The sequence below is a fragment of the Camelus dromedarius genome, chromosome 31 (genome assembly GCF_036321535.1).
Source record: "Camelus dromedarius isolate mCamDro1 chromosome 31, mCamDro1.pat, whole genome shotgun sequence".
In the NCBI taxonomy this organism is placed as follows: Eukaryota; Metazoa; Chordata; class Mammalia; order Artiodactyla; family Camelidae; genus Camelus; species Camelus dromedarius.
This window is the reverse complement of record NC_087466.1, coordinates 17,364,414-17,389,727: the sequence shown is the minus strand read 5'-3', so window position 1 is coordinate 17,389,727 and position 25,314 is coordinate 17,364,414. Positions and strand designations below refer to the sequence as shown.

General features: G+C 51.7%; 1 protein-coding gene across 1 annotated transcript in view; it reads left to right on the top strand.

Moving 5' to 3' along the window:
- The window catches only part of CUX2 (cut like homeobox 2), a 98,816-nt gene that overhangs the window by 49,493 nt on the left and 24,009 nt on the right, over positions 1-25,314 (top strand). Inside the window, exons 4-13 of the mRNA XM_031442714.2 lie at positions 10,291-10,425; positions 12,337-12,460; positions 14,182-14,258; positions 15,126-15,192; positions 16,486-16,534; positions 20,131-20,235; positions 23,246-23,437; positions 23,514-23,572; positions 24,072-24,120; positions 24,214-24,313. Coding sequence (XP_031298574.2) covers positions 10,291-10,425; positions 12,337-12,460; positions 14,182-14,258; positions 15,126-15,192; positions 16,486-16,534; positions 20,131-20,235; positions 23,246-23,437; positions 23,514-23,572; positions 24,072-24,120; positions 24,214-24,313 — 957 coding nt within the window. The remainder of the gene's footprint in view (positions 1-10,290; positions 10,426-12,336; positions 12,461-14,181; positions 14,259-15,125; positions 15,193-16,485; positions 16,535-20,130; positions 20,236-23,245; positions 23,438-23,513; positions 23,573-24,071; positions 24,121-24,213; positions 24,314-25,314) is intronic.

Genomic DNA, 25,314 nt, shown 5'->3' with positions numbered 1-25,314 from the left:
ATTTATTATAATGAACATGGATTTGAGTCCTAGCTCTGTTGCTCCCTGGCTGGGTGACCTTGAGTAACTAGTTCTTCCTCTCTGAGCTTCTGTTTCCTCCTCTGGAAATACGTCCTGGTACCTCTGGGAGGATTAAGCGAGGTGAAGTGTGTGAAATCCTCAGCTGGGTGTCTGGCACATAGTAAATGCTCATTAGACGAGTGGCTGCCGTTGTTATTGTTGGTGGTGATATTATTATATTACCACCCAGTGCCAAGAAGGAAGACCCTCTCCAGCCTCTCTGTCCATATTTAAGCCAGGAGACCCCAAAGCAGCCGGCCCTGGCAGTGGAGGGAAGAAAGGTTGGGTGGACACACAGCCCCTGTCTGCATACCAGGGCCCCACACCCCATCTGCTGTGGAAAAGTTAGGATTAAAAGATCAAAGTTGGTCTCGCTGCTGCCATCAGTAGCCTGAGCCTCCCACCCACGCAGGCGCCCAGAGCCGGGGCCCAGATGGGAGAAGGCTTCTGTCTTAAATATACTTTGGAGGGGCACACGCATACTTCTGCATATATGTGTTTCTAAGCAGTCTCTCGGACAGCCTTTATGGCTTCAGCTTTCCTAAAAAAAGCTCTGAGCACCACTTTCCTTCAGATGGACTCAGTGGGAGGAATGAGACAGCTTTTCCTAGATTCACGACTCTGCACACTCACCCCCCAGATCCCAACAACACCTTTTTTAAAAACCCAACAGCGTCAGCTAGTGGCGGAAGATGGAATAGACGTCCTACCCATCTCCTCCCACAGTGCCTTTGGAAAGGCTGATGTGGTAGTAAACTATTATACATCCATTGGCAGTATTCTCTAGGGGCTTAGATCCAATGTAACCAAAATGAATTAGTCATTTTATTAAGCAGTTTATGCATAAAGAGCAAGTTGATGGCTGTAAGACAACAGCGCTCCGCTTCCCGACGACGTGCCCCCCTCCCTGCATGCCCGTCAGGACCTGCCACCTCGGATGGTTGTATTTGATCTTCCGTGTCTACCAATGTGCTCAATTAATACAAAGGATTTGTATTCAGATACTTCTGATTTAGGGTCCCCTGTTTGGGGCTTTTTGATTCAGATTGGATCTAAGGCCGTTTGATTCCTTTTGCCACTGCTCTTGTCTATATATTGACGGTCTGTGTGTTGGAGGAGTGAAGTGGGGGAAATAAAGTTCCGCTCACTGCTCTGGGCAGCCACGTGTCTCGGCTGAAAGGTTTCCAGTGGTGGTGCTGAGCCAGGCAGAAACCTGGGCTCCCTGGCTTCAGACGAGGAGTTACAGGGAGTTACAAGATTCACCAGGATGTGAATCTTGCCAGGCGCAGGAGGGGGACACAGGTCTCTTTGGAGACTAGGGGCTCAGCGGGACGCAGCACTCCCCAAGAAGGGTCACAGTGACATAGGGAGCAGCCTCCCTGTGTTCCTGGCACAACACCCACTTTGAACACATTGCATATCGGGTATCACCTTTCTAGAAACTTCCTTCTAGATAAAGTCTCAGTCAGGTGCTAAAGCATCTTAAATGCCTGTGGAACACCTGTGAATCCCTCCTTTTAACCAAGGAAGACCTAGCGTCAATCTCAAGGTCTTGGGCAAGCAATGGGGTTAACTAGAAATTAATAACATCCGTTTTCTTGATTTTTTTCTTTGTATTTATTTTTATGGTTAAAGCACCTTCTGTTTATGATACAGAATCCCAATGATCTATTTACAATAGTGAACCAAATATTCCTTTAAAATATATTTAAGTTAAAAAACATTGACTCACACAAGGACAAATATTAAGTTGGTCATTTTTCAGGGACAGGTGGGTGCAGCGCAGGTTGTGGTGTGAGTACACCAGCATCTAGCATTTAATTTGAGCCACTTGGGTTCAAATCCAGTTCCACCTTTTTCTAGCTTAATGATCTTCAGCAAGTGGCTTCCCTCTCCTGGGCCTCAGTTTTCTCATCTGGAAAATGGGGGTGATAACAAAGCCTCATGTGGTTGTTTTGATGATTAAATGTGATATAAATGTATGCAAAGGGCCTGCCATATGTGGGGGGGGGGTGGAGAAATGTCAGTTCCCTGGAGCTTTTGGCTCAAGATACTGGGTAGGGGTCTCCTCTGCCCCACGCCCCAGCTTCCCAGATGCAGGTGCCATCTGCTCCAGGATGAATGGTTGCTGGAGCTGGGGGGATGAAGACCAGAAAGTAGCATTTGAAGGGCCAGAGCCTGTTTTGAACCCAATCCCCACCCAGCAGCACTGAGACCAGCCTACAGAGATGGGAGATGGAAAGCTGGCACCAGAAGTTACCTGGCATTGCCAGCTTCTCTGAGCCCCACATCCTCATCTGTAAAATGGGTCAGTTGTGAAGAAGGAGCTAAGTTGTGTATCTGGGACAGTAACTCAGGGGAGATTGGTCAGGAGGTTCTGCCCCCCTTTCTTGGTCTGACGGGGGCTGTTTTTCCCGGTGCTTCCTAAGTCCAGATCATTCTCTGTCAGCCCCCTGCTAGCTTCCTCATTTCCTTCAGGGCTCTGCTCAAATGTCACCTCCTTCGCAAAGCCTGTCCTGAATGGACTGCCTCAGTTAGCATGCTACCCCCAGCACACACCTCAGGCCACTCTCTCCCCCAACTCTGCTTTATTTTTCTTCTCAGCCCCCTTACAGCCATTGGTTTATTTGTCCTTTGTCCAGTTCTCCACTCTAGAATGTCAGTCTCTGGAAGGCAGGAATTCCCTCTTATTTTCTGCTGTATCTCCAGAGCCCAGAAACTTCCCTGGCGCAAAGCAGATACTCAGGAAAATATCTGGCAACTGAAGAAATGGTATCTGACACATGGCAGGTGCTCAGTAAAAATGTACGGACACATAGTAGGTGCTCAGTAAAATGTACTGAGGAATAAATGGCTGAATTAGAGATTATATTAGTTTCCTCTGGCTGTAACAAACGATCATCATCTTAGACGCTTAAAACAGGCCACACTTATTGATCACCTACGATGTGAAAGGCCAGAGTGGGGCCCTGGGGAGAAAAGGGGACTGAGGAATGAAAGCTAGATGCACCCAGGTTCCTGTGACTGTCAAGTTCTCTGAGAAACCTCTCCCCCAAATTTTAAAGGTTTGTTGCCATTTCTTTCTTCAACTCTTATGTTTGTAAGAGCAGCCAGTGATGTTTAGCTGATGCATCGACTAATACCTGTTGGACCCAGTAAGCAGGAAGCCCTTGGACGTGGCAGCTACCTCAACAGAGCATTTACCTGTGTGTGATTTGGCAGAATCTTCAAGCCGTCTGGATTCTAGTAATTTTTCCCCCCTAACTCAGCGCCCAGCGGTGTAGCTCAGGCCTCCATGGATTTCTCCCAGATGGGAGAGTTGGGAAGAAATTAATTTACCCCCATACGTAAAGTCTACGAATTCTGTGGGGAGGAAATAAGAGTGGAGTACGCCTGGGGAAATAAGTGATCATCGTTTCTGTGCACTTTTCAGAGCAGGGACCCTGTTCAACCCACAGCCTGATTCCTCAGTAGTTGGAGAGGATGAACATGCAAAGGATCAGAGCCCAGCACCTGCTGCTTCCTCTTATGAAGTGGCCTTGTCTCCCTGGACGACTGGTGGAATGGTGCAGCGGGAGGGAAGTAGGTTAGGCTCAAGTAAGGACTTCCTTCCTATGAGACTTGGAGGCAGCAGCTCCTTTGTCCTGCCTCTGTCACAGTTGGTATCCAGTCAGTTACCATGTGTTACGGGTGAATTGTGTGCCCCAAAGAGATTTGTTGAAGTCTTAAGCCCTAGTACCGGTGAAGGAGACCTTATCTGGAGATAGTCTTTGCAGATGTAATCACGATAAGGAGAGGTTCTCAGGATGGGACCCTAATCCAGTATAGCTTATAAAGAAGAGGAAAGAGAGACACACAGAGAGGAAAAGGCCATGTGACGACAGAGGCAGAGATTGAGGTGATGCCTCTACAAGCCGAGGAACGCCAAGGATGGCCAACAACACCAGAAGCGGGGAGAAAGCACAGGCAGATCAAGGGCGCGCAGCTCTGACAGTACCTTAATGGTTTGGGACTTTGACGCCCCAGAGCACACACAATGTGTTAGTTTTCTGGGGCCGTCATACTAAAGTTTCATTAACTGGGTGGTTAAAACTATGGAAATTTATTTTCTCAGTTTTGGAGGCCAGGAGCCCAAAATCAAGATGTTGGCAGGATTGGTTGGTTCCCTGTGGAGATACAGAAGGAGCATCTGGCCCAGTCCTCTCCTAGCTTCTGGTGGTGGCCGGCCATCCTGGTGCCTTCCGGGCTTGTAGACGCATCATTTCAATCTCTGCCCCTGTCTTCACAGGCGTTCCCTGGGTGTCATCTCTCTGTACCTTCACCTCTTCTGTAAGGACCCCAGTCATTGGATTAGTCAGCCCTCATCTGAATTTGATTTTGTCTGCAAAGACCCTGTTTCTAAATAAGGTCACTTCCTGAAGTTCTGGATGGACATGAATTTAAGGGAATGCTGTTCAACCTAGACCACCCCCCCCATCAGTTCTTCCTTTCTACCCCTTGGGTCTGAGCACTTCTCCCCACTTCTCCTGCCACTGCCTGATCCCAGCATCGCTGCCTGGACCATTGCAGTAGCCTCCTGTCTGGTTCCCTCCACAGCCCATTTTTCACACAGCAGTTTGGCTGAGCCTTTGAAAAGGGCAAATTAGAACATGTCACTTCCTAATGCTCCTACAGTAAATCCTATCCCCATCCCTGTTATCGGACTGGGATGTCAGCTGCACACAGAGGGCACCACTGGGCCCCCCGCAGATGCCTGACAAACTTGTGCCAAGTGAAGCAGGTGCAGGGACTCGTGGGTCCCCTGTGAGCTCTGCCCACCTCAGACTCACCACTGTGGAACGTAGCAGCAGCTGACTGTCCACATTTTACAGACCAGGAAACTGAGGCTCTGAGAGGTGAAACAGTAGTCCCACGTTGGTTTGGGCCCTCTGGAAGCATGCAGATGCCAAGATGGCATTAGATGTGCAAGAGGTTTATTGGGAAGACGCCTGTGAAGGAAGAGGAGAGGGAGACGGGGAGCCCGGGACAGCCTGCACACGCGATGCTGGTCTGGCACCTGGGGAGGGAGGGGGGAAGGAAGGAGGGTGGTAGGAGGACCCTCGGACTGCAGCACAGCCCTGAAACAGTCTCGGCTCAGCTGATGTGAGCCCCAGAACAAGACGTGCTGGTCTCCTCAGGCTGCTGTAACAAAATACCACAAACCAGGTAACTTAACAGAATTTTATTTCTCGCAGTTCTGGAGGCTAGAAGTCCAAGATCAAGGTACCAGCAGGGTTGGTTTTTGGTGAGAGCTCTCTTCCTGGCTTGCAGAAGTCTGCCTTCTTGCTGTGGCTTTTCTTTTCTGCACATGCAGAGAGAGAGAGAGAGAGAGCGCACGCTCTGGTGTCTCTTCCTCTTCTTATAAGGACACCAGTGCTGTCACATTGGGCCCCACTCTTATGACCTCATTTAACCTTAATTACCTGCTTAAAGGCCCTGTCTCCAAATACAGTCGCAACAGGGGTTAGGACTTCGACGTAGGGATTTGGGGGACACGTTTCAGTCTGTAATACCAGGTTGCCTTTTCCAGCGTCGGCAGGACTGGCCTGGCCCTACTGCCCTGGTCATGCTCGGTCGTTGGCTGGGAGCAGGCCCGGGCAAGCGTGGCCTCAGACTACTGCAGTGGATCCAGAGGTGCGGCACCTGGAGACTGTCACCAGCTCTTCACAGGACGTTCTTTCTTGAAGGGAGAGCTGAGTGGCATGTCCCACGGCTGCTGCATGTCGTAAGAATACGGCAGTGCTCACTTAGAGTCTGCTAAGGCGCCAGGCACAGTCATGGGGCTCAGGGTGCTCGTGGGATCCCTGCACGTCCCCCTGTGGTGGTCCTACTGTTATCCCTGTTTTACTGATGGGGTAACTGAGGACCTGAGTGACTTTTCCTTGGAGTTTCACAGCCGGGATTTGACCCTCCCTCGGCCTCCCAGCCTGTCCCCCTCCTCCTTTATCTAAGGGTGGCTTTGGGAATTTGGAGGATTCACAATGTTCAGACCTCGAGTGTCAGCTGTGAAGGCGTTTAATAATCACCCTCCCTGAGAATTCCAGCTCCAAGGAATAGGTCCAAGGCCAGAAAACACTCAGTTCAGCAGGACCTCACTCCTTTCTGATGACAACCAGTGTCGACTGAGTGTGTGCCTGGGATATACTTGTAATAGAAATTTGAACGTGGAGCCTAGAGAAGTCTGATGCTTTGTCCAAGGTCACACACCAAGCTGGTGGCAAAGCCAAGAACAGAACTCTCAGTCTCGTGCTTCTGACCTAAAATCCCCCATTCCCTGCCACAAGGCAGCTTGGCCCACTGCAGAGGGTCACCAGGCACTCTGGATTCAAATCCCACCTCTACCGCGTTAACCTCGGTGACCACGAGTACGCGCTGTCTCCTCTCTGGGCCTTCATTTTTTGTCTGGAAAACGGGAATAGTAGCGTCTACCTCATTGGGCCGCACCTTGGGGAAGCGATTGCACCTCCCCGCCGTGCCTCAGTTTCCCCATCTGTAAAATGGGAACACAGTAGACCTACCTCACAGTGTTGTGGTGAAGATTGAATGAGTTCTAATCCACTTAAAATGCTCTGGCTGTTCAGATTCAGCTACAGCCTGACTTTGGCTGCGTCATCTGAACTCCCTGCCCACACTTACTCTCTCAAACTGGGGATCCAGGAGGAAGCACAGTGTGGGAAGAAGAGGCCAAGGGCCCACCTGGGACGTACCACGAACTCAGTAGCAGACTTCAAGGAAGTCACGGGACCCCACTTTTCCCCAGCTGTGCACTGGGGTGGGAGTGTTGGACAATTGACAGATTGTTCCTCCTCGGTGTGACTTTCTAAGCTGAATCTTTGAGTCCCTGAGTGGAGTTCAAAGAAAGATTATTGGATTCTGAGTCTGCTGGACACCAATGAGAATTTACAAGGCATACCCTGTCCTGAGACTCCATGAAGTGTCACCATGCAGACAGCTGGCTCCCAGAACACCGCGGGACCGGGTGTGCTGTCCCCTCTCAGGGTAACAGCAGCCAACACTTATCAAGTCCTACTGTGAGCACCGGAGAGGTTAACTAACTGTCCAAAGGTTACACGGCTAACTTGGAGCTGGAGCTGACACCAGCAGTCCTTAAATCACACTGCTTCTCTCAATAATCTTTTTTAGCCTTCCCAATAATAACTTCTGAAAAGTAGAAACTTACATTTCCCATTTTTTAAGATGGGAGACCCCCAGGGGATCTGAACCAGAGCTGGACTTCAGATTCTAAGGGCTTAACTCCTCTGTTCTACCCAGTACTGGCAAATGAAGGCAGAGAGACAGAGCCTTGGAACCCACTGAACTTGTACTGAGTGTCCGCCCCACCCCACTCCTCCAGACTCTCTGGGGGCCACCTGAGATCACCTTCCCCTGGACAGAGCACACAGGGCAGCAAGGAGTGACCACAGGGCCTCCGAGCAGAACAGAACGTCAATTCCTGATCTCTGAGAATGGGCTAAATGACATCCTTTTTCACCAGAGCGGCATCTTTTGGCTTGGACAGGCGCCTGGCCCGCCAGCCCCGAGCCACAAGCTGTATCTCTTCCACTTCCCTGGAACCGGAGCGAGCCCTCTGTGCCTGCCCAGAGCTGCCCCTTCCCATGTTTGTCTAACCTCCCTGACCCCGGCAAGCGCTCGTCGCCTTTTTCTTCCTTTCTCAAAAACCTGGACACAATAGGAAGCGTTTCCTTGAACTTATTAAAAAATCCAGACTTGTAAATTAATTTGTCCGTGTTGTACAAAGGCAGTGCAGATGGACTCATTAGCATGCACACAACAAATAATTATAGATGAATTTTTAGCTGGCCTGCCTAATGCGCTTGCTGGGTTAATTATGTCAATGTATAATTACATCAGCCCGGGGAGACATAATGGCATACCCCGCTGAGCAGGCCCTGCCTAATGACGGGGCGCGGGGGGAGCGCTGACAGAGGGAAGACGGCAGCGGCGTCCCAGTGCACCTGCTTACCTCGCACAAACGCCCATTGTCCAAGCCTTCCGCCACCCAAACAAACAGGCCGGAGGATGGGGATGAAACCAGAGGTGGCCTTGTTCCAGCCAGACCTGAAGGCCCCCAAGTAGAGACACTACCCCATTTCTTCTATCAGCAGATATTTATTGGGTTGGACTGTGGGTCAGGCTTCAGTCACCCACAAGGGGTCCAGTGGAGGAGTGAAAACAGATGCAGTCCCAGCCCTGCTTTGTTGTGAAGTTTGCAGTCCACTGAGTGTTTGGGGCAGGGGGGGATAGCTCAAGTGGTAGAGTGCATGCTTAGCATGCACAAGGTCCTGGGCTCAATCCCCAGGACCTCCTCTAAAAATAAATAAATAAGTAAACCTAGTTACCTTTCCTCCTCCCAAAAAAAAATAAAAAATAAAATAAAAAAAAAAAGACATAGTGAGTGTTAGTTAATAATGCGAATCAATGAAAATTGGAAATACAATGAGGTAACGGTGCAGACAACTGGAGGAGCTCATATCAGAGGACTGACTGGTCAAGGAAGTCTTCCTGGAAGAAGTGGGATTTGAATTGCAAAGGCAAGTAAGCATTAACTAGCTGAAAGGGATTGGGGAGGACAGGGTGTTCCTGGCAGAGGCTCCTGTCCAAACAAAGGCTCTAGGGTGGGAAGATGCATTTGAGGGACTGAGAGAAGAAGACCAGTGTGTCTAGAGCTCAGAAAGGCAGGGATAGCAAGGACTTCCATTTTTTTCAGCTGACCAAGTGCCAGGCACCATGTTGAGCACTTTGCATGAATCTTCATCACAGCCCCATAAGGTTGATACTATTGTGGTGAGCCACAGAGAGGTAGAGCCATTTGCCAAGGTCACACAGCAATCCTGAGAAGCAAGTATGGATTAGACCAGGACCAGGGACATCTGACTCCAGGGTCCACACCTCTGCACCAGCAGAAAGCCGTGGCCAAACGGATGCTGGCAAGAGACCAGGAAGAGAGAGGGCTCCAAGGCATTAGAAAGAACTGTGGACCAGACCGAGGCCCCTTGGTCTGGAATAAGGAGGCCTCCACATTCCTGGGCCCCATGAACACCCTCCTGCAGTTGCTGGAGTTAAAAGTTCCATACCACTGGGACAGGAACTCTTTATGGCATCAAAGAAAGAGACCCAGACTTGAGTCTCTCCACTCTTCAGCAAGTCGCCTGATTTCTCTGAGCCTCAGTTTCCTGATCTGTGAAAACAAGTTGGATCCAAGTCAGCTTCCAGAGAACATCGTGGGAACCCATTCCCAGGACTGGCTTCGTAACCTGGAAGATGCCGCACCAGCCTCCTGCCCCAGATGGAGAGCTGGGGGGAGCCTCCTGGAAGAAGAGTTGTTGGATTCTAGAGCTAAAAGAAGAGGAGGTGACAGGGTGGGAGGCAGGACAGAATTCCAGGTGGAAGGGCCTACAGTCCTCAAATTTAGCTGCTGGGAAATTCAGGACCTCTTATATCCAGGTATATATCTCGCCCCCAGAAAAACCGTCATTTAATCGACCACAAGTATCACAAATGATGGTGCAATGGTCCAGATCCACTGAGAAGCACCCCAAGGATTATATGTACAAGATGCCATTAGGGAACCGCGGGTGAAAGAAAATAGGGAGGGAGCTAGGAGAGGTGGGAAACTGGGTGGAAGCATCCAGACCATGTACAGCCTAAAGAAGGGAGCACTGGGTGAGGCCGGGGGCCAGTCCTCGGCCCTCAGGGCAGTCATGTGTCCCCCAGGAGCAGGTCTGCTTCTATCCCCGCTGCCTGCAGCCCTTGTCTGGGAAGTCTCGCGGGAAGGCTGAGCTCAGACTGTTGGATTTCAGAGTGTGCCTGCTGGGTCCTTGCCAAGTGACGCTCCCTTTGGTTGGAGGTATGCAAGACACAGTACGGCGTCTAGAATCAGAAAAATGCAGTTATTGTGACAGTTATTATTGTTATTACATTCCCAGCTGAGCAGGACACCCATGCCCATGGGGACGGCCCCTCTCCCCGTGGGGCTGCTCTCTAAGTGCCTGGGAAGATCCGCTCCCTCATAAGGCAGGAAGCCCACGTTGCTCCCCTCAGCCACCAGAGTGATTCCAGACGGCACCTGTGGATGGTTCCCCCACCCCAGCTCCCGGGCCCTGCGGCCTCAGCCTGGGCGGCCCCAGCCCCTAGGGATCCCGCCACGCCTGTCCTCCTCTCTCTGCGCAGACCCTGTGCCTGTGTTTGAGGCGACACGCAGCCCAGACGACAGACTGCAGTCCCCCAGCTTTGACCCCAGCGGGCAGCCGCGGCGAGACCTCCACACTTCGTGGAAGAGACACCCTGAGCTCCTCGGCCCCAAAGGTACTGATAAGGCTTTCATGGAATGTCCATAATAAACAAATGGTCAGGGAACTCAATTTTATCATTTTAGATGTAAAATGGGTCAAGGTACACTTCTGCTGAAACAGACCAACCCCACATCTCAGAGACTTAATATGTTTGAAGGATGGAAAAGTTGCAGGGAATGCTCCACGTAGCCATTCAGGGACCCAAACTGTGGTGGTCCTGCCACTGCCAACACTTGACTTCCAGAGTCGCAGTGAATGTTGACAGCTGGCCAACAGGCGAGGAAAGAATGTGGAGGATCACTCCAAGGTTCATGGGGTGCAGGCCTGGGCGTGGCACACATCCCACTGGCCACATCCCACTGGCCAAAGCTCTGTCATGTGCCCACATCCCACTGCAAAGGAGGCTGGGAAATATAGTCTGGCTGTGTGCTCAGGAGAGGGAAACAGGATGTAGTGAACACAGCACTGTCTCAGCCCCAGACAAGACAAGTCAAGAAACTAGCAGAGCTAAAAATATAGTGTTTAGGTTTACATATACTGTGATAAAAATGTTTCAAAGCGAGAGAATATGAACAAAACTGAGCATGGTAGTTACCTATGGAAGGTGAGGTAGGAGGCCACTGTGGGCAGGAGCAAATAGCAGGTGAAAGGCATGGGTAACCATCCAGGTCTTGGGTGTTCATTGACCTGTGTTCCAGACACTGTGAGGGGCACCGGGGACACAGCCAGGAGCAAAACAGACAAAAATCTCTGCCCTTCTAGAGGGAGAGACCGATTGTCAACCAATAAATTAATAAAGTTGGTGAGAAAGCCTTTGGGAAAAAAATTCAAGGAGAGAATTAAGGGAGAGTCAGGTGAAGGGATGCTGGTCTAAGAAACGGTTGAGCAGGATTTACCTCAGAGGTCAGTAAGCTTTTTCTGAAAAGGACCAGAAGGTAAATATCTCAGGTGGTGGAGTCCATGCAGTTGCCATCACAACTACTTAACTCTGTGTGAAAGCAGCCATGGATAGTGTGTTCATGAGTGGGCAAGGCTTTGTTCCAATAAAACTTTATTGACAAAACATGTAGTGGGCCCAGATTTGGCCCATATGGAAGATAAAATGGGCTGAGTCTTGTCAAATGAAATTGTGACATGAAGTTGCTTCTCAGGCAATATCCAATCTCTCACACTCCCCCAAATAGTGGGAATAATCCAAATGTCCATCAGTGGATGAATGGAAAAAGCAAAGTGTGATATATCCATAGAAAGAAATATTACTTGGCCATAAAAAAGGAATGACAGACTGACACATGTCCAACCTGGATGAGCCTCGAAAACATTATGCCTAGGGAAAGGATCAAGTCACAAGAGGGCATATGTTATGATTCCAGTGATAGGAAATATCCAAAATACACAAATCCATAGAGATAGAAAGCAGAACAGTGGTTGCCAGGGGCTAGGGAAGGGAGTGGGGAGTCACTGCTTAGTGGGGACGGGTTTCCTTTTGGGGTGATGATGGTGTTCTGGAATTACTGGTATTGTTGCACGATATTGTAAATATAGTAAACATCACTGAATTGTGCACTTTAAAATGGTTAAAATGGTGAATTTTATGTTGTATATATTTTACCGTATTTTTTGAAAAGAATAATAAAGAGAGCCAAGGAGGCTGGAGCAGGTCTGAGAAGGCAAAGGAAGCCTCTGGCTGTGCTGTCTGGGGTCAGCAGGATGGGAGCTTGACTTTCTGGCACACACGCTCGCCAGGGCTGCAGCCCAGCTGATGGCGGTGACAGCGGGTCCCGGCAGCTGCGCTCCCTCCAACACTGAGTTTGGGAAATTGATTCTTCTCCCAGCACTGTTGATCGATCCAGTTTGCAGAAAGCGGCTCTGGCTGTCACGCCATTCTCAGGGATGGGCGCTTTTCATCTTTTTCTTCCTCCAGAGCAGAGAGAGGGGACATCACCGGCCGGGCCCACGCTGACCGAGGGGAGCCGCCTCCCAGGCATTCCCAGCAAAGCTCTCCTGACTGAAACTTTGCTGCAGAGAAATGAGGCGGAGAAACAAAAGTGAGTGGGGGTAAGACGGGCAGGCTTCTGCCGCCCGACCTGGCTGGGTGGGACCCGGAAAGTCGCCCCCAGCCAAGGACCTGGGGGGCATCCAAATGCTGGTTGGAGATGGAGACACAGGCTTGGGTTCAAGCCACATCTCAGCAGTGCAGGGGCCAACCCTGGGCAGGTCGCATCACCCCTCTGAGCCTCAGTTTCCCCATCTGGAAAATGGGCTCATTGCAGTGTATTAGTCAGGGCTCTCAAGAGAAACAGAACCAGTACGATTTTTTTTTCAATTAATTAAGAGGTGTATTCCAAGGACTTAGCTCACACGATTGAGGCTGGCAAGTCTGAATGGGTAGAGCCGGCCAGCAGAAACTGTCGGGCGGGAGTCAGTGCAGAGGCAGAATTTCTTCTTCCTCAGTTTTGTTCTTAAGACGTTCAGCTGATTAGGTGAGGCTCAGCCGTGTTATTATGAATATTCTCCTTAGCATCAACCCAATGTAGATGTTAACCTCATCTACAGAATACTTTTGCAGCAACACTTAGCTTAGTGTGTGACTGAGTGACTTGGCACTACAGCCCAGCCAGGGGGCACACACGCCTGTCACAGGCAGTGTCTGCTCCGAGTCTGCCATGAGAATGAAGCAAAGTGACACCTGTATGTGCCCAGCTCAGCACTCAAACAGAGACACGCGGGTCAGTACATGTGTGCCTTTACAGTTGGTGCAGTGGTGATAAAATATGGGTTCTTAGGGCATTTCTAGGATGGTTTTATGATAGCTGTTACATTTATCCTTTCTTCCATTCCCTTTTCCCTTCATTCCACATATTTATGGAGCCACCTACTGTGTGCGAGGCACTGTTCTAGGAAACAGCAGTGAAAAAAATGGACAAAACTCTCTGCCCTCCTGGAGTTTACCTTCCAGTGAGAAAGACACAAATAAACAAGATAAATAAGCAGTATGCTAGATGCTAAGGATTGTGAAGACAAGGCAGAGGAGGATGAGGATAGCTGGGGGCTGAGGTTTTCAATAGAATGTTGGGGGAGGCCTCACTGAGAGGGTAAGCACAGCCCTAAGGAGTTGAGGGAGCCTGGCAGGTATATGGGAGGAGGGAGAACAGTCAGTGCGAAGGCCCTGAGGTAGGAACATGCCTGATGTGTTTGCACAGCAAGGAGGCTGGAGTGGAGTGAGCGAGGGCGAGGGGGCAGGATGAGATCAGGGGAAACAGGGCTCCTTACCTCGAGTCACTGAACCAGACAAGGTGAGGCCCAAGCTTTGTGTAAACCCTCCCCCAGCACAGGTAGGGACCCTCTTTCTCCACTGAGATGCTTGCCCCAGCGGGCTGGTAGGGCTTCCCAAACCCCTGCCACAGAAAGGGGAAAAAAATGCCTCCTCCAGGGACAATAGGAGTAACTAATGCTATTGAGGGAACACGGGGTGCCAGGCACCGTGCTGAATGTGCTCCACAGCACTCACCCAGGCAGACCCCACCAGAAACCCCACTTTATAAACAAGGAAATTGAGGCCCTGAGAGGCCAGGTCGCTGGCTGCTGCAGCAACTTAACTGGACACTAGCCATAATGGAAGCCACACCTCAGACATTCAGCAGGGCAGCCAAGTTCCCGAATGTCATGTTTAAAGATTCATCCAAAAGACAGAGGTGCGGATTACAGGGAGTGCGCGAGGGGACGGGAAGCCAGGGTGGGCCGGTCCGCACACCACCTCTCTCTGCAGGGGCCTTCAAGAAGTACAGATCACTTTGGCAGCCAGACTGGGGGAGGCCGAGGAGAAGATCAAGGTGCTACATTCAGGTATGTCTGGCACACGTCCCCTGCCCTCACGCGGTGCCCCGGCCCCACCAGGAGGCCCAGTGGGAGTGGGAGCTCAGGTGTTCTAGAATCAGGAGTGCAAGAAAGGTGTTTGGGAAGGGAGAGGAAAGATCTGCATTGCCCAGCGCGGATCTGAGCTCCAGTCCCCGGAGGTCATGCTACTGTGGAGAGAGGATTTGAGATAAAATTAAATCAAGGATGACAAATGCAAGTGCCTGGCAAGCATCCTAGCTGGCCAGATTAGGGGAGACAGTAGGGAAGGGTGGGGTCTGGGTCAAACTGGAAAAGCCAGGCCTCATGTAAAGAAGTGGCCGCTGCTGAGTGCCAACCAGGCACTGCCCTAGGGCCCAGCGTGGCCAGTCCCTTCCATCTTCCAAGAGCAATCAGAAATCTGGAATTTTGTGGGAAATCCTTCATTTATTATAATATACACATATCTGTTGACTTCGTTACTCCCCCCATCCCCCTAACTTCTAGGTCTGGACCTCAGAGTGGATGAGCTCGTAGACGAATGGCCCCACCCCGGTCCTGGAGTGGCCTAAGGGTGTTAGGGGGCTCATCCCCCAGGTCCTGGGACAGACCCCTTCCTCCACTTTCCTGGGTCCCCTGAGCTTCATAGACTCGTAGAGGATCATGTCATCTGCCCTCCCACCGTGGTCACTCCACAGCCCTCCCAGCAGCTCGAAGCCCCTCTAGGGGCAGGAAACCCCACCGTCACCAGTTCCGAGAGAAAAATCTTTCCTCACTACCCCAAGCCTCTTTCTGCCTTCCGGGCCCCACAGAAGAGGAGTGTGTCCCATCCTCCCTGGGGGTGGGGGGACCTCACCCTCGTGCTTTCATTTTTCCCAGCGTTAAAGGCCACGCAGACAGAGCTGCTGGAGCTGAGGCGGAAATACGATGAGGAGGCGGCATCCAAGTAAGTGAACGCCCTGCTGAGACAGGCCTCCTCCCTCTGACCCTCCCAGACCCGCCTTCTCCTTCTGACGCCTCTCCCTTGGCCTCTGCCTGAGGCCCCCATTTAAAGATGCACCCTCTGCTCCACGCCCCCATAGGCACACAGCCGTTCACCAGTCATTTGTGGTGCCATTCGAGCCGCCCAGACTGTAAAGAGCATCCTGGGCTGCTGGCCGGGCAGACTGCTGGGCAGGGGCTCCCCCCAGCCTCAGCCCCCTGGGGCTGTCCTCACTCCCCAGCTTCACAGTCCAACCCTCCGGCCCAAGTGTCGTTCACTTAAATTGCTATGGACTCAATGTTTCTTCAGGTTTTAAGGCATTACTTAAGCCACAAACACTTATTTAGCGCATGTTGTTTACCCAGTGCTATGCTGGGTCCCTGGAGGAAATAACAGGAAACACCCTGTCCTCAGTCAAGGAGAGACAGACAGACACCGAATTACAGGAATTAATTCTTTCATTCACAGACACTATTGAGCATTTACCGTATGCCTGGCACTATTGCGGGCACATGGTAAATGCTAGGAAGGGAAAAACCGGGAGCAGCAAGAGAGAATAACAGGGTTGGGGGGGTCCTATTATCCAGGGTAGTCCCAGAGGACTTCCCTGAGGAGACGACCTTCAGAGTGAGACCTCAGAGGTGAGAAGGAGTTGGCCACGTGAAAAACGCTGGGAAAGGTGCTCTGGGCAGTGGGAACAGCTTGTGCAAAGAAGGCCTTGAACCTGGACGTGCATGAAGTACATGAGTGGCTTTTAGTCACCAAACGCTCCCCGCAGGCCCCCTGTGGCGCCCACCCCATGCTAGGCAGAGAAGCATCTGAGGTGGTTGAGGCCTGTCCTGACCCTCCAGGTGCTGGCAGTTCAGGGGGTGGGGGAGGCACACAGCAAGTAAAGGGGGACCTCCTAGGGGCAGGTGGGTTTCAGAGCCCAGGCTCTATTCTCTTGAGGAAGGCTTGCGGGCAGAAGGCGCAGCAGAGGCAAAAGCTGGGGGGCGTCTTCGGAGAGTGGATGCCAGGGGCAGATGGGAGGCGGGGCTGCCTGGAAGGTATGCAGTGCCGAGGCCCCATTTTCCTTTCCCCACAACCTGGTTCTTTTCCCCCAGCCTGGTTTCTCTCCAGTAGGAAGGGTGGAAGGCGGCCTCCTCGGGCCTCCAGTGAGAGACCTTTGGGTTGGCAGGAGCTGGGGGATATCAGGAGGGGCGGGGGCCCCGTCAGCTGCCAGAATCCCTTCCTCAGGGCCTTGTCTTTCTGTCTCAGGGCAGATGAAGTTGGCCTGATCATGACCAACCTGGAGAAAGCTAATCAGGTGAGGAGATGTGTGTCAGGGGTTCATTCTGATCGGGGCAGGGGGCCTCTGGCCAGGCTGGGAGGCGGGGGCTGAGCTACATGCCATGCTTAGCACTGGAGCCGGGAGATGTCTGGGACCCACTCCCTGAGTTTGCAGAGGAAGGAGGGCAGGGGTACAGGCAGAGCCCTCAGAAACAGCAGCTGGTGGGGAAGGGGTCACGAAAGACGTCTCCGGGAAAGGGCTGTGGCTCTGAGGCCTGATGCCTGGGGGGGATGGGACAGCAGGCGAGGAAGGCAGCGCTGTGACCAGGGATCTTGGGCCCGTCTGCAGGCCATGCTGAGACATGGGTCTCTCCAAGCCAGACTGAGTGAGGAGCCCTGTTCCATCTGTGGGGGGCTGCTTCTCTCCCTCCTGCTTTACCTGGGATCCCAACCCTAGCCTCCTCCCAAGATTGCCAGCCGAGCGCTGGGTGGACCCCAGTCTTCTCTGGGGCCTGCATCTTCTAGTCCCCGCCCAGGTCCTTGCAAGTCCTTCAGCTTCTCTGAATCTCAGTTTTCACTTTTAGAAATGGGGTTCCCCCATCCTGCCTTCCTCTGGTGTCAGAGGAAGTGTGTTACCACTGGGGGGCAGAGTTGGGCAGGACTTTGAAAGGAGGAAAGGCGTGGCCACGAGGGTCCAATTTGGAGTCCTGTGGGCCCACTTCATCTCTCTCCCTGGAACCCTGGACACCAGCAGCTAGGGGCAGGGCCCGGACGGGCCAGCAGTGAGCCAGGGCGAGCGGTCATTTCCAGGGGGTAGTTGAGGGAGGCCTCCAGGAGGAGACGCTTTGCAGCTGGGATCTAAAGTCCAGGCACTGCTCTCCTGAGGAAGGGCATTCCAGGCAAAAGGCACAGCGAAGGCAAAGGCCTGGAGGCAAAAGTACTCCCTCCTGCAGAGGGAACTTGGAAAAGAAGAACATTTGTAGATTAATTTTTTAATAGGTAATCCCTTTACGTAGTTCAAAACTCAAGGGTACGTGAGGGCATAGCCAGGAAGCAGTCTCCCCTCCCTGAACGTGGCCCCCAGTTGCCCTCCCCCTCGCAACCTCTCTCACAGTTTCTGGGGTCTCCTCCCAGAGATCCATTCACAAGTCCATTTGTGAATCTATTTTTACCCCTTTTTAAAATAAAAATGATAGTTACTACATACACCCTCCTGAACCTTAATTTTCCTGTGTGCATGTCTTGGCGCTCATTCCGTATCTGCATATAAAGCAGCTCCTTCCATTTTACAGCTAGATCTTCTAACCCAGGGGGCAGCACACTTTCTGTGGAGGATCAGAGAGTCAATATTTTCGGCCTCGCAGGTCACGCTCACAACCATCCACCTTTGCCGTGGTGGAGTGAAAGCACAGACCATATGGAAAAGAATGAGCATGGCTGTGCTCCAGTAAAGCGTTAATTTACAAAAACAAGCAGCAGGCTGCCATTTGCCAGTCTCCAGTCTAACCCGAACCCTATTGATAAACTTCGATGATTTTTCCAATATCTTACCATCATCCCCGACACTGCAGTGAATAACCTGGTCCAGATATCATTTCATACACACCCGAGCCACTAGATAGGGCACATTCCTAGAAGTGGAATTGCTGGGTGGGAAAGAGCTGTGTGTTTCTCATTTGGCGGCTGAGGCCAAACCCTTCTGCGGGGTTGTGCCAATTTACGCTCCCTCCAGCGAGGTATGAGGGCCAGCTTCCCAATCACCTTGCCAGTTCCATCAGACTTTTGGATCTTTGTCAATCAAACAGGCTTAAGAAAAGAAATCTTGGTTTGAACAGGAAGCATTTTTAATAATGTTTATTTTTTCTGAGTATAAAACTAAAACCTGCTCATTATAGAGTATTGGGGAAAAAAATAAATGTCATCATGTTAGGTCTTTAATATCTGTATTTATTAATACTATCCTAAATGTGAACAAGAGGATTCTGGAGCAGAGTAGATCATTATTACTTGTATAGTAAAAACCATGCCAGTTTTCCCCAATTCTTCCCCTAGGGTGACGAGATGGGAACCAGATGTCATCCTGCACTCACTGGAGTTTGTACTGTAGACCAGGAACCTCCCCAGATTGGAATCTAGGTGGTTACATAGGAGAGGGACCTTCTGAGAAAGGGAGAGAAATGTGTCTCCCAAGTATCATGATGAATAGAAGGGCAGGATCCTGGGTTTTTAGCATTTGGAATGTAAATACTTCTCTCCAAGGGAGGACTAAGACTAGTAGCTTTGAACCCAGCATTACAGCTCAAGGGATGTCCCCCTGGTCAGGGTCTCATCCACTCCTTGAAATGTCAACACCTACCTCCCAGGAGGTGAGTCTCTTTGGAGTTCTTGTTAGCCAGTCAGTCACGTTTCAACTTCCCAGGTTTGTCTTTTAGCCCGGATCCCAAGTCTCAATCAGATTTGGTCAGAAAGCCCCAACTGTGCAGAAACATAAAAATATTTCCTCTGCACCCCACACACCCAAAACAAAACTGACTCCTAATTTGAACCATGTCTGGACAAGGTCAGATACCAATACATAAACAAACAAAACAATTTGAAATAAATCAGTGAAATATGTGCACGGATGTGTGTGGGTCTCTGTGTGCGTATAACGTGCGTCTTGATTGCCAAGGTCAGTGAGTAAATTAAACTTAATCACTATGACCTGCATCACCAGCTGGGGGTCAAAATACAGCCACAGCTCGTTTAATTTTCCAGGTAATGGTTCAAGAGCCCATATACCCTGTAGATGTTAATAAAGTAAACCAGTTATTGACACATTTGTATGTGTCGGGCATCAAACTGAGATACCTAATGAGCTATATTTTACCAAATCACTTACTTGCAGAACAACCCTATGAGACAGTTGCTTTTGGAACCCCCATTTTACAGATAAGAAAACTGAAGTGGGGGAGTTGAAGTTCCTTGACCAAAATCACACGGCCTGAAACAAAGTACAGATTTCTCTCCAAAGCCACAAGACTCCATTGCTGACATTTGGATGCTTCCTTCTAGGCTTTTTTCTTTAAAATTGAAGTGTTAAGATTGAATTCAATAGACTGTGGCGTTCTGACTTTAGACATATTTCAACACCCCTCCTTCTACAATAGATGTATTTCATTGCCCCCATTTCACAGAAGGAAAACTGAGACTCAGGGAGTGTAAGTGACCTTCCCAGGGGTCTGCAACAGCTGTGGGCTGGGAAGCCACCTCTGTGGATGCCTCCTCGAGGACTCACGCCACACCACGTGGCACGGGAGCTGGGGACAAACTCTTTCCTGCTGACTAGCCAGGCCTGAAGTTTACTTGGCAGACAGAAGTGGCCTGGGAACGTGTGAAAACTTGCCAGTCCCACCAAGACAACATCTCCCTTCCTGCCCTGGTAGAAGGGGAATGTTCTGGCTCTTCTTGGAGTCCCAGGCACTGCAGGGGTACCCACAGCCAACTCAAGCATCCAGAACCCAGGAAATAAGAGCCCAGGCCCTCAGAGACCTGCCTCCCCAGCCACCGCCTGACATGGTTCAGGGAGGCAGTGGAGGATCCGGGGTGGCCCCTCTCACCTCTTAACCATGCTCCCCCGATTCTCCCCCTCAGAGAGCCGAGGCTGCCCAGCGGGAGGTGGAAAGTCTTCGGGAACAACTTGCCTCCGTCAACAGCTCCATCCGCCTGGCCTGCTGCTCCCCACAGGGACCCAGCGGAGTAAGGATGGTGGGGGATCCAAGGGAAAGCTTGGGAAAGGCCATGTTTGTGGGTATGAATATGTGAGAGACGTCTTGTGGGCGGATCATTTGCACTATGTGAAATTCTGCACATGAACAGGTGTGGGTCTGTGTGTGCATACAGTGGACACAGCATCTTAATTGCCAAGATCAATGTGTAGTTAAATATAATTCCCATGACTTGCTTCACCAGCTGAAGGTCAAAATACAGCCACAGCCCTTTTTAACTTTTCCAGTTCAAGTTTCCGTATACCTTGAGTAACAGGAAGTCCAGTATCTTCTTTTGGAGCCCACCCCCCCTTACCATTCCTTGTTCAGGAATGCCAGGAACTTACTCAGGCCAAAGAGGATCATTTCTATCGCCAGATGCCCAGCACGAGCGGTTGGGAGGGCGAGTTTGATCAGTAGAGCGGCAGTGCAGTTTTGGTGGCTGCCGCCAGGTGTTGCTGTTGACCACTGGTCTTGCGCTGCTTGGTGGGTGTGTGGGACTGCTGCAGGGGTGCCCCCCTGGTTCTCAGTCCCTACCAGACCGCAGTGGGGCCACATCCCAAGATCTCAGATTGACACTCAGATCAGCCATTGGTTCCTGAAACATGCCACGGTGATTCTAGCGGGTTTCGCAACCAGCCCTGTGCTGCAAAGAGCTGGTCTTTGGTCAAACCAGGGGTTTCTGTGTTAGGCCTGATTAGTCAGCGCGTCCTTCTCTTTCCTCTGGGTCGGTGCCCTTTTGGAGTCCTGGAGTTAGGGGATTTTAATCAGAACCACCCAGCCTATCCTTCCGTCATGCAAGAGTCTCCTTTGCTCCTCTCCCAGAAAGCCTTGGCTTCCTTATGTAAATTGGTCCACCTCTTTCCAGATCTCTGTATACCCGGGGATTCGATTCATGATTGCTACATGGTAACAGGTCAGCGCTAGGGTGATTTACAGTCTTGGCCCACAGACCTGGAGCGGCCAGCATAATTTTCACTTCACCGGATATGCTGGTACACAGACCCACGAGTCTGTATCTGCCTTTCTATTTAAATATTGGAATGTGTCTCTCTGAACACGTGTTGGTGTGTATGTGTGTGTCTGTTTGTGACCTCTGGGCAAATAACTCCTTGCTTTCCTGGCTTGTACAAATAAGACTTAGCTTATGGGGTTACTGAAAGGATTACAAGTAAAATACCTAAAATGGTGCTCGGCTTACGGTCTGTGCTAAGTAAATATTTGATGCTACTGTTATTACTAGTGTGTTTCGGGTGTGTAGGGGCGTTTTTGCCCACGTGAGCACATGGACTCTTTGAGCACATACATGTCTCTGTGTGTCGTGGAGACGAGTCCATGTGAGTGTCTCCTTGATGCCTGTGCACTTCTGTGTGTGTGTGTCAGCGGGAGTGTCCCCACAGGTAACGTGTGTGTCAGTCTGTGCTGTGTCCACCTGTGCCCGTGTCCCAGGAGGCAGCGTGTGTGTATCAATGTGCCTGATGTCTGCACGACACAGAGAGAGTGAACACGAGAGAGACTGAGAGCCAGAGAGCTCATGAGGACGCCTCAGAGAGAACTTGCCAGTGGTTCTTAATTAACCCCAGTGGAACCCAGCAGATGCCTGTGTTAATCAGCCACGGGGAACTTTGCTGGTTTAGGGGGTGAGCTTTTCTAAGCACAACAGTGGCGCTCGATGCTAATTAATTTAATGTGTTAATGGCATCCGCTTCCTGTTTTAATTGGCATTTATCTCCATGGAAGAATAGCCGGGATTCGTAGTGGTCGGTTGGTTTTTCTTTATAAAGGCTTCTTGGATTCATTTGTAACTGAGCCCAGGGGCAGCCAACTTCAGGTCCCCTCAAACAGCAACCTCTTTACCTTCATCCAGGACACAGCGGCCATTTCCTAAAACCTGGAGACGCTGTGGGGTTAGGGGTTGGCAGCAAAGGAGGAGGAGGAAGGAACCACCTTAATGTGGCTCGTGGCTGCAAGGTCTCATGTCCCATCCCGTGGGTCTCTTGCTGCCTGGGATGGGAACATCCCCCTGGGGTGGGACCTGGGCCCGATGTGGAAACTCAAACCTTTGTCTGTGCTCTTGTCTTGGCCAGGAACACCCTATCACCACCACTTCCTCAACCAACTGATGACTTCCTTTTTTTGTTCCTTTTTAAGAAACGTTTTATTGAATTAGAACATCGATAAGGGAAAATGTGTGTATCGTAAGTGTACAGCTCAATGAATTTTTCAAAGTGAGCACACCCCATAACCAACTTCCAGATCAACAGGAGGAACATTCTGGCACATGGGAAGCCTCCCTTGTGCCCTCTTCCAGGTGCCACTCCCCCGAGGGAGCCACTCTCCTGACTCCTAATGGCACAGATGGGTCTTGCCTGTTTTGATGTCTGATCTTAATAGAATCACACACACATTTTGGTGTCTGGCTTCTTTCCCTCCATGTTATATCCAGGAGAGTTGTCCAAGCTGTGTTATGAGTAGCTGTAGCTGTTCGTTTTCCCTGCTGTCTAGTATTCCATTGTGTGAATATTCCACAATCAGTCCATCTATTGTCCAGTTCTTAAGCATTTGAGAGGTTTCCGGTTTGGGGCTATTACAGAGAGGGCTGCTACGAGCATTCGTGTCCTGTGTCTCAGCGCACAGCTGCCTGCATTTCTCCTGTCTGTGTTCCAGCCACCGAAAGTACCAGGATTTAGAGCATCGAATGTTCACCTTTCGTAGATGCTGCCAAACAAGTTTCCAAATCACTAACTTGTTTTTGAACTTCATCATGATTTAGACATACCTTCCTCTAAAAAGCCTTCCCTGACCTCTCCTCCCTCCTGATTTCATTTCAAGAACTGAGGAAAAGACATGCAGGCAGGTGGGCCCAGCCTGAGCAAAGGCTCAGAGGTGGGAAGGGGGAAGCCACGGGCCTGTCAGAGGGGCGGGGTCACTCCGAGGAGCACAGCTGCCCTGCAGCCCCCTGCCCACACCTCTCGGCCCTCCAAGCCCCGCTTTGTCCTCAGGATAAGGTGAACTTCGCGCTGTGTTCAGGCCCGCGGCTGGAGGCTGCCCTGGCCTCCAAGGATCGGGAGATCCTGCGGCTGCTGAAGGACGTGCAGCACCTCCAGAACTCTCTGCAGGAGCTGGAGGAGACCTCGGCCAACCAGATTGCAGACCTGGAGCGGCAGCTCACAGCCAAGTCCGAGGCCATCGAAGTAGGTCTTGGGGGCGGAGGCGGGGCATCCCCAGGCAGAAGGACGTGGACCAGCCTCAACATCTTTGTTCTTCTAGAAGCTGGAAGAGAAGCTCCAGGCACAGTCTGACTATGAGGAAATTAAAACAGAGCTGAGGTACCGTGTGAGTGGGGCTCTACAGACCACCCCCCCCGGCCCTCTTCCCTGGCTGGGGGCTTACTGGGAAGATAGCGAGGGGCCCTTGGCCAAGCTCATCGTCTTCCCCCTCCCACCAGTCCCAACTTTGTGGTCCCCTTGTCTCCTCTCCACTGGCGTCTTTGGTATCATGCCCGATCCTTATGTCATCAAGCGCTGCCTGTGGAGAATGTAGCCTTGTTGGTGATGTAACTGGCAGCGGGTGGCGGGGGGCGTCTGGCTTTAATCAGATTGGCTCAAGCCGGCCTGGGTGGAAGTCAGTTAACACACCACCCCTCCAGGTGACACCAGCCTGCTCCTTGGGGCCTGTTGCAGTGAGTCCCACGTTATGTGGGGTCCAGGGGGTTGGGGCAGTTGTCCTCAGCCAGGGAAGATGAGCTGGTGGCAGTGCTTCTTGCAAGACCTCTCCCCCAGTCCCGGGAACCGACTGGCCTCACACTCTCTTCTCTTTCTCTGGCAGCATCCTGAAAGCCATGAAGCTGGCCTCCAGCACCTGCAGCCTACCCCAGGTGAGTGTCCCCACCAGCGTCCCCACAGGGCAGGCTGGCCCTGAGAGCCTTGCACCAACCTTGCCCTCTCAGCCTGGCTTCTTGTCTTCTCAGGGCATAGCCAAGCCGGAAGACTCACTGCTCATGGCAAAGGAGGCCTTCTTCCCCGCGCAGAAATTTCTTCTGGAAAAGCCTGGTCTTTTAGCCAGCCCTGGTAGGGAAGGAGGGGTGCTTTCGGGACTGAGGGGCCAGGGTGGGAGCTGCCTGTGGGTCTCTGGCCTCCATGCCCACATGCCCACAGACCACTGCCTTCCACATGGGCGGGGGGTTGATGGATAAAAGGTGTGCACATTGATTGAGTGCCTGGTGCTGAGCTGGGCGCCGTCCACGGCTAAGTCAGCTGCAGCTGTCCCACAGGGACATGCCCACTGAGGGACGCACGGGTCATGCAGGCCCTCCCAGGGTCCCCCAAGGGGCTCACTCACGCCTGGGCCTTCGTGAGCAGCAGCTCCCAGGAGACAAGGAGGGCGTTCACACCACACCCCCCACAGCAGACTGCCGGGAATGGCCTGCAGACGTGACTGTCTCCCAGAAGTGGCCTTGCAACCTCTTAGCCATGTGGCCTCGGGCCAAGACTTTCTGTGCTGCCTCCATTTCCTCATCTGTGAAATGGGGGCAGTAACGGGGCCTAGTGAGTGCTGTGCAGGTGGAGTGAGCGCGCATGGGAAATACAAATGCATAGCCAGGGCGCAGGCAGGTGCCCCGGAAGTGGGCTGCACTGCTCTGGGACGGTGACTAGTCCCCAGGCTGAGGTGCTGGGCTTGTAACAAGTGCTCAGTTAATGTGCCTGATGGTGGGAGGGGTCTCCCCAGAACTGGCGTCCGGCCCAGGCTTGAGGTGGGGGATGAGAAGGGGGAGGAGGGGCAGTGTGGACACTGGCACTGCCGGACGCCTAGAGCACTTCCCCTCCCCCCCGCATCCTCTCCCTCCGAACTTCTGTCTCTGTGTGTGCTTCTGTCTCTCCCTCTGTCTTTCGGTCCCTCTGTCACGTTCACTTTTCCTGTCTCTGTCTCTCATGTTACTTCTCTCTGCTTGTTTCCCTATCTCTGTTTCTCTCGGTATTTGTCTCCCTGTCCCTCTCTTCTGCTTCCGTCTCCCCATCACTGTCCGCCCCTCTGCCTTTCTGTCTCTCCTCTCTCCCTCTGTCTCGGCGTT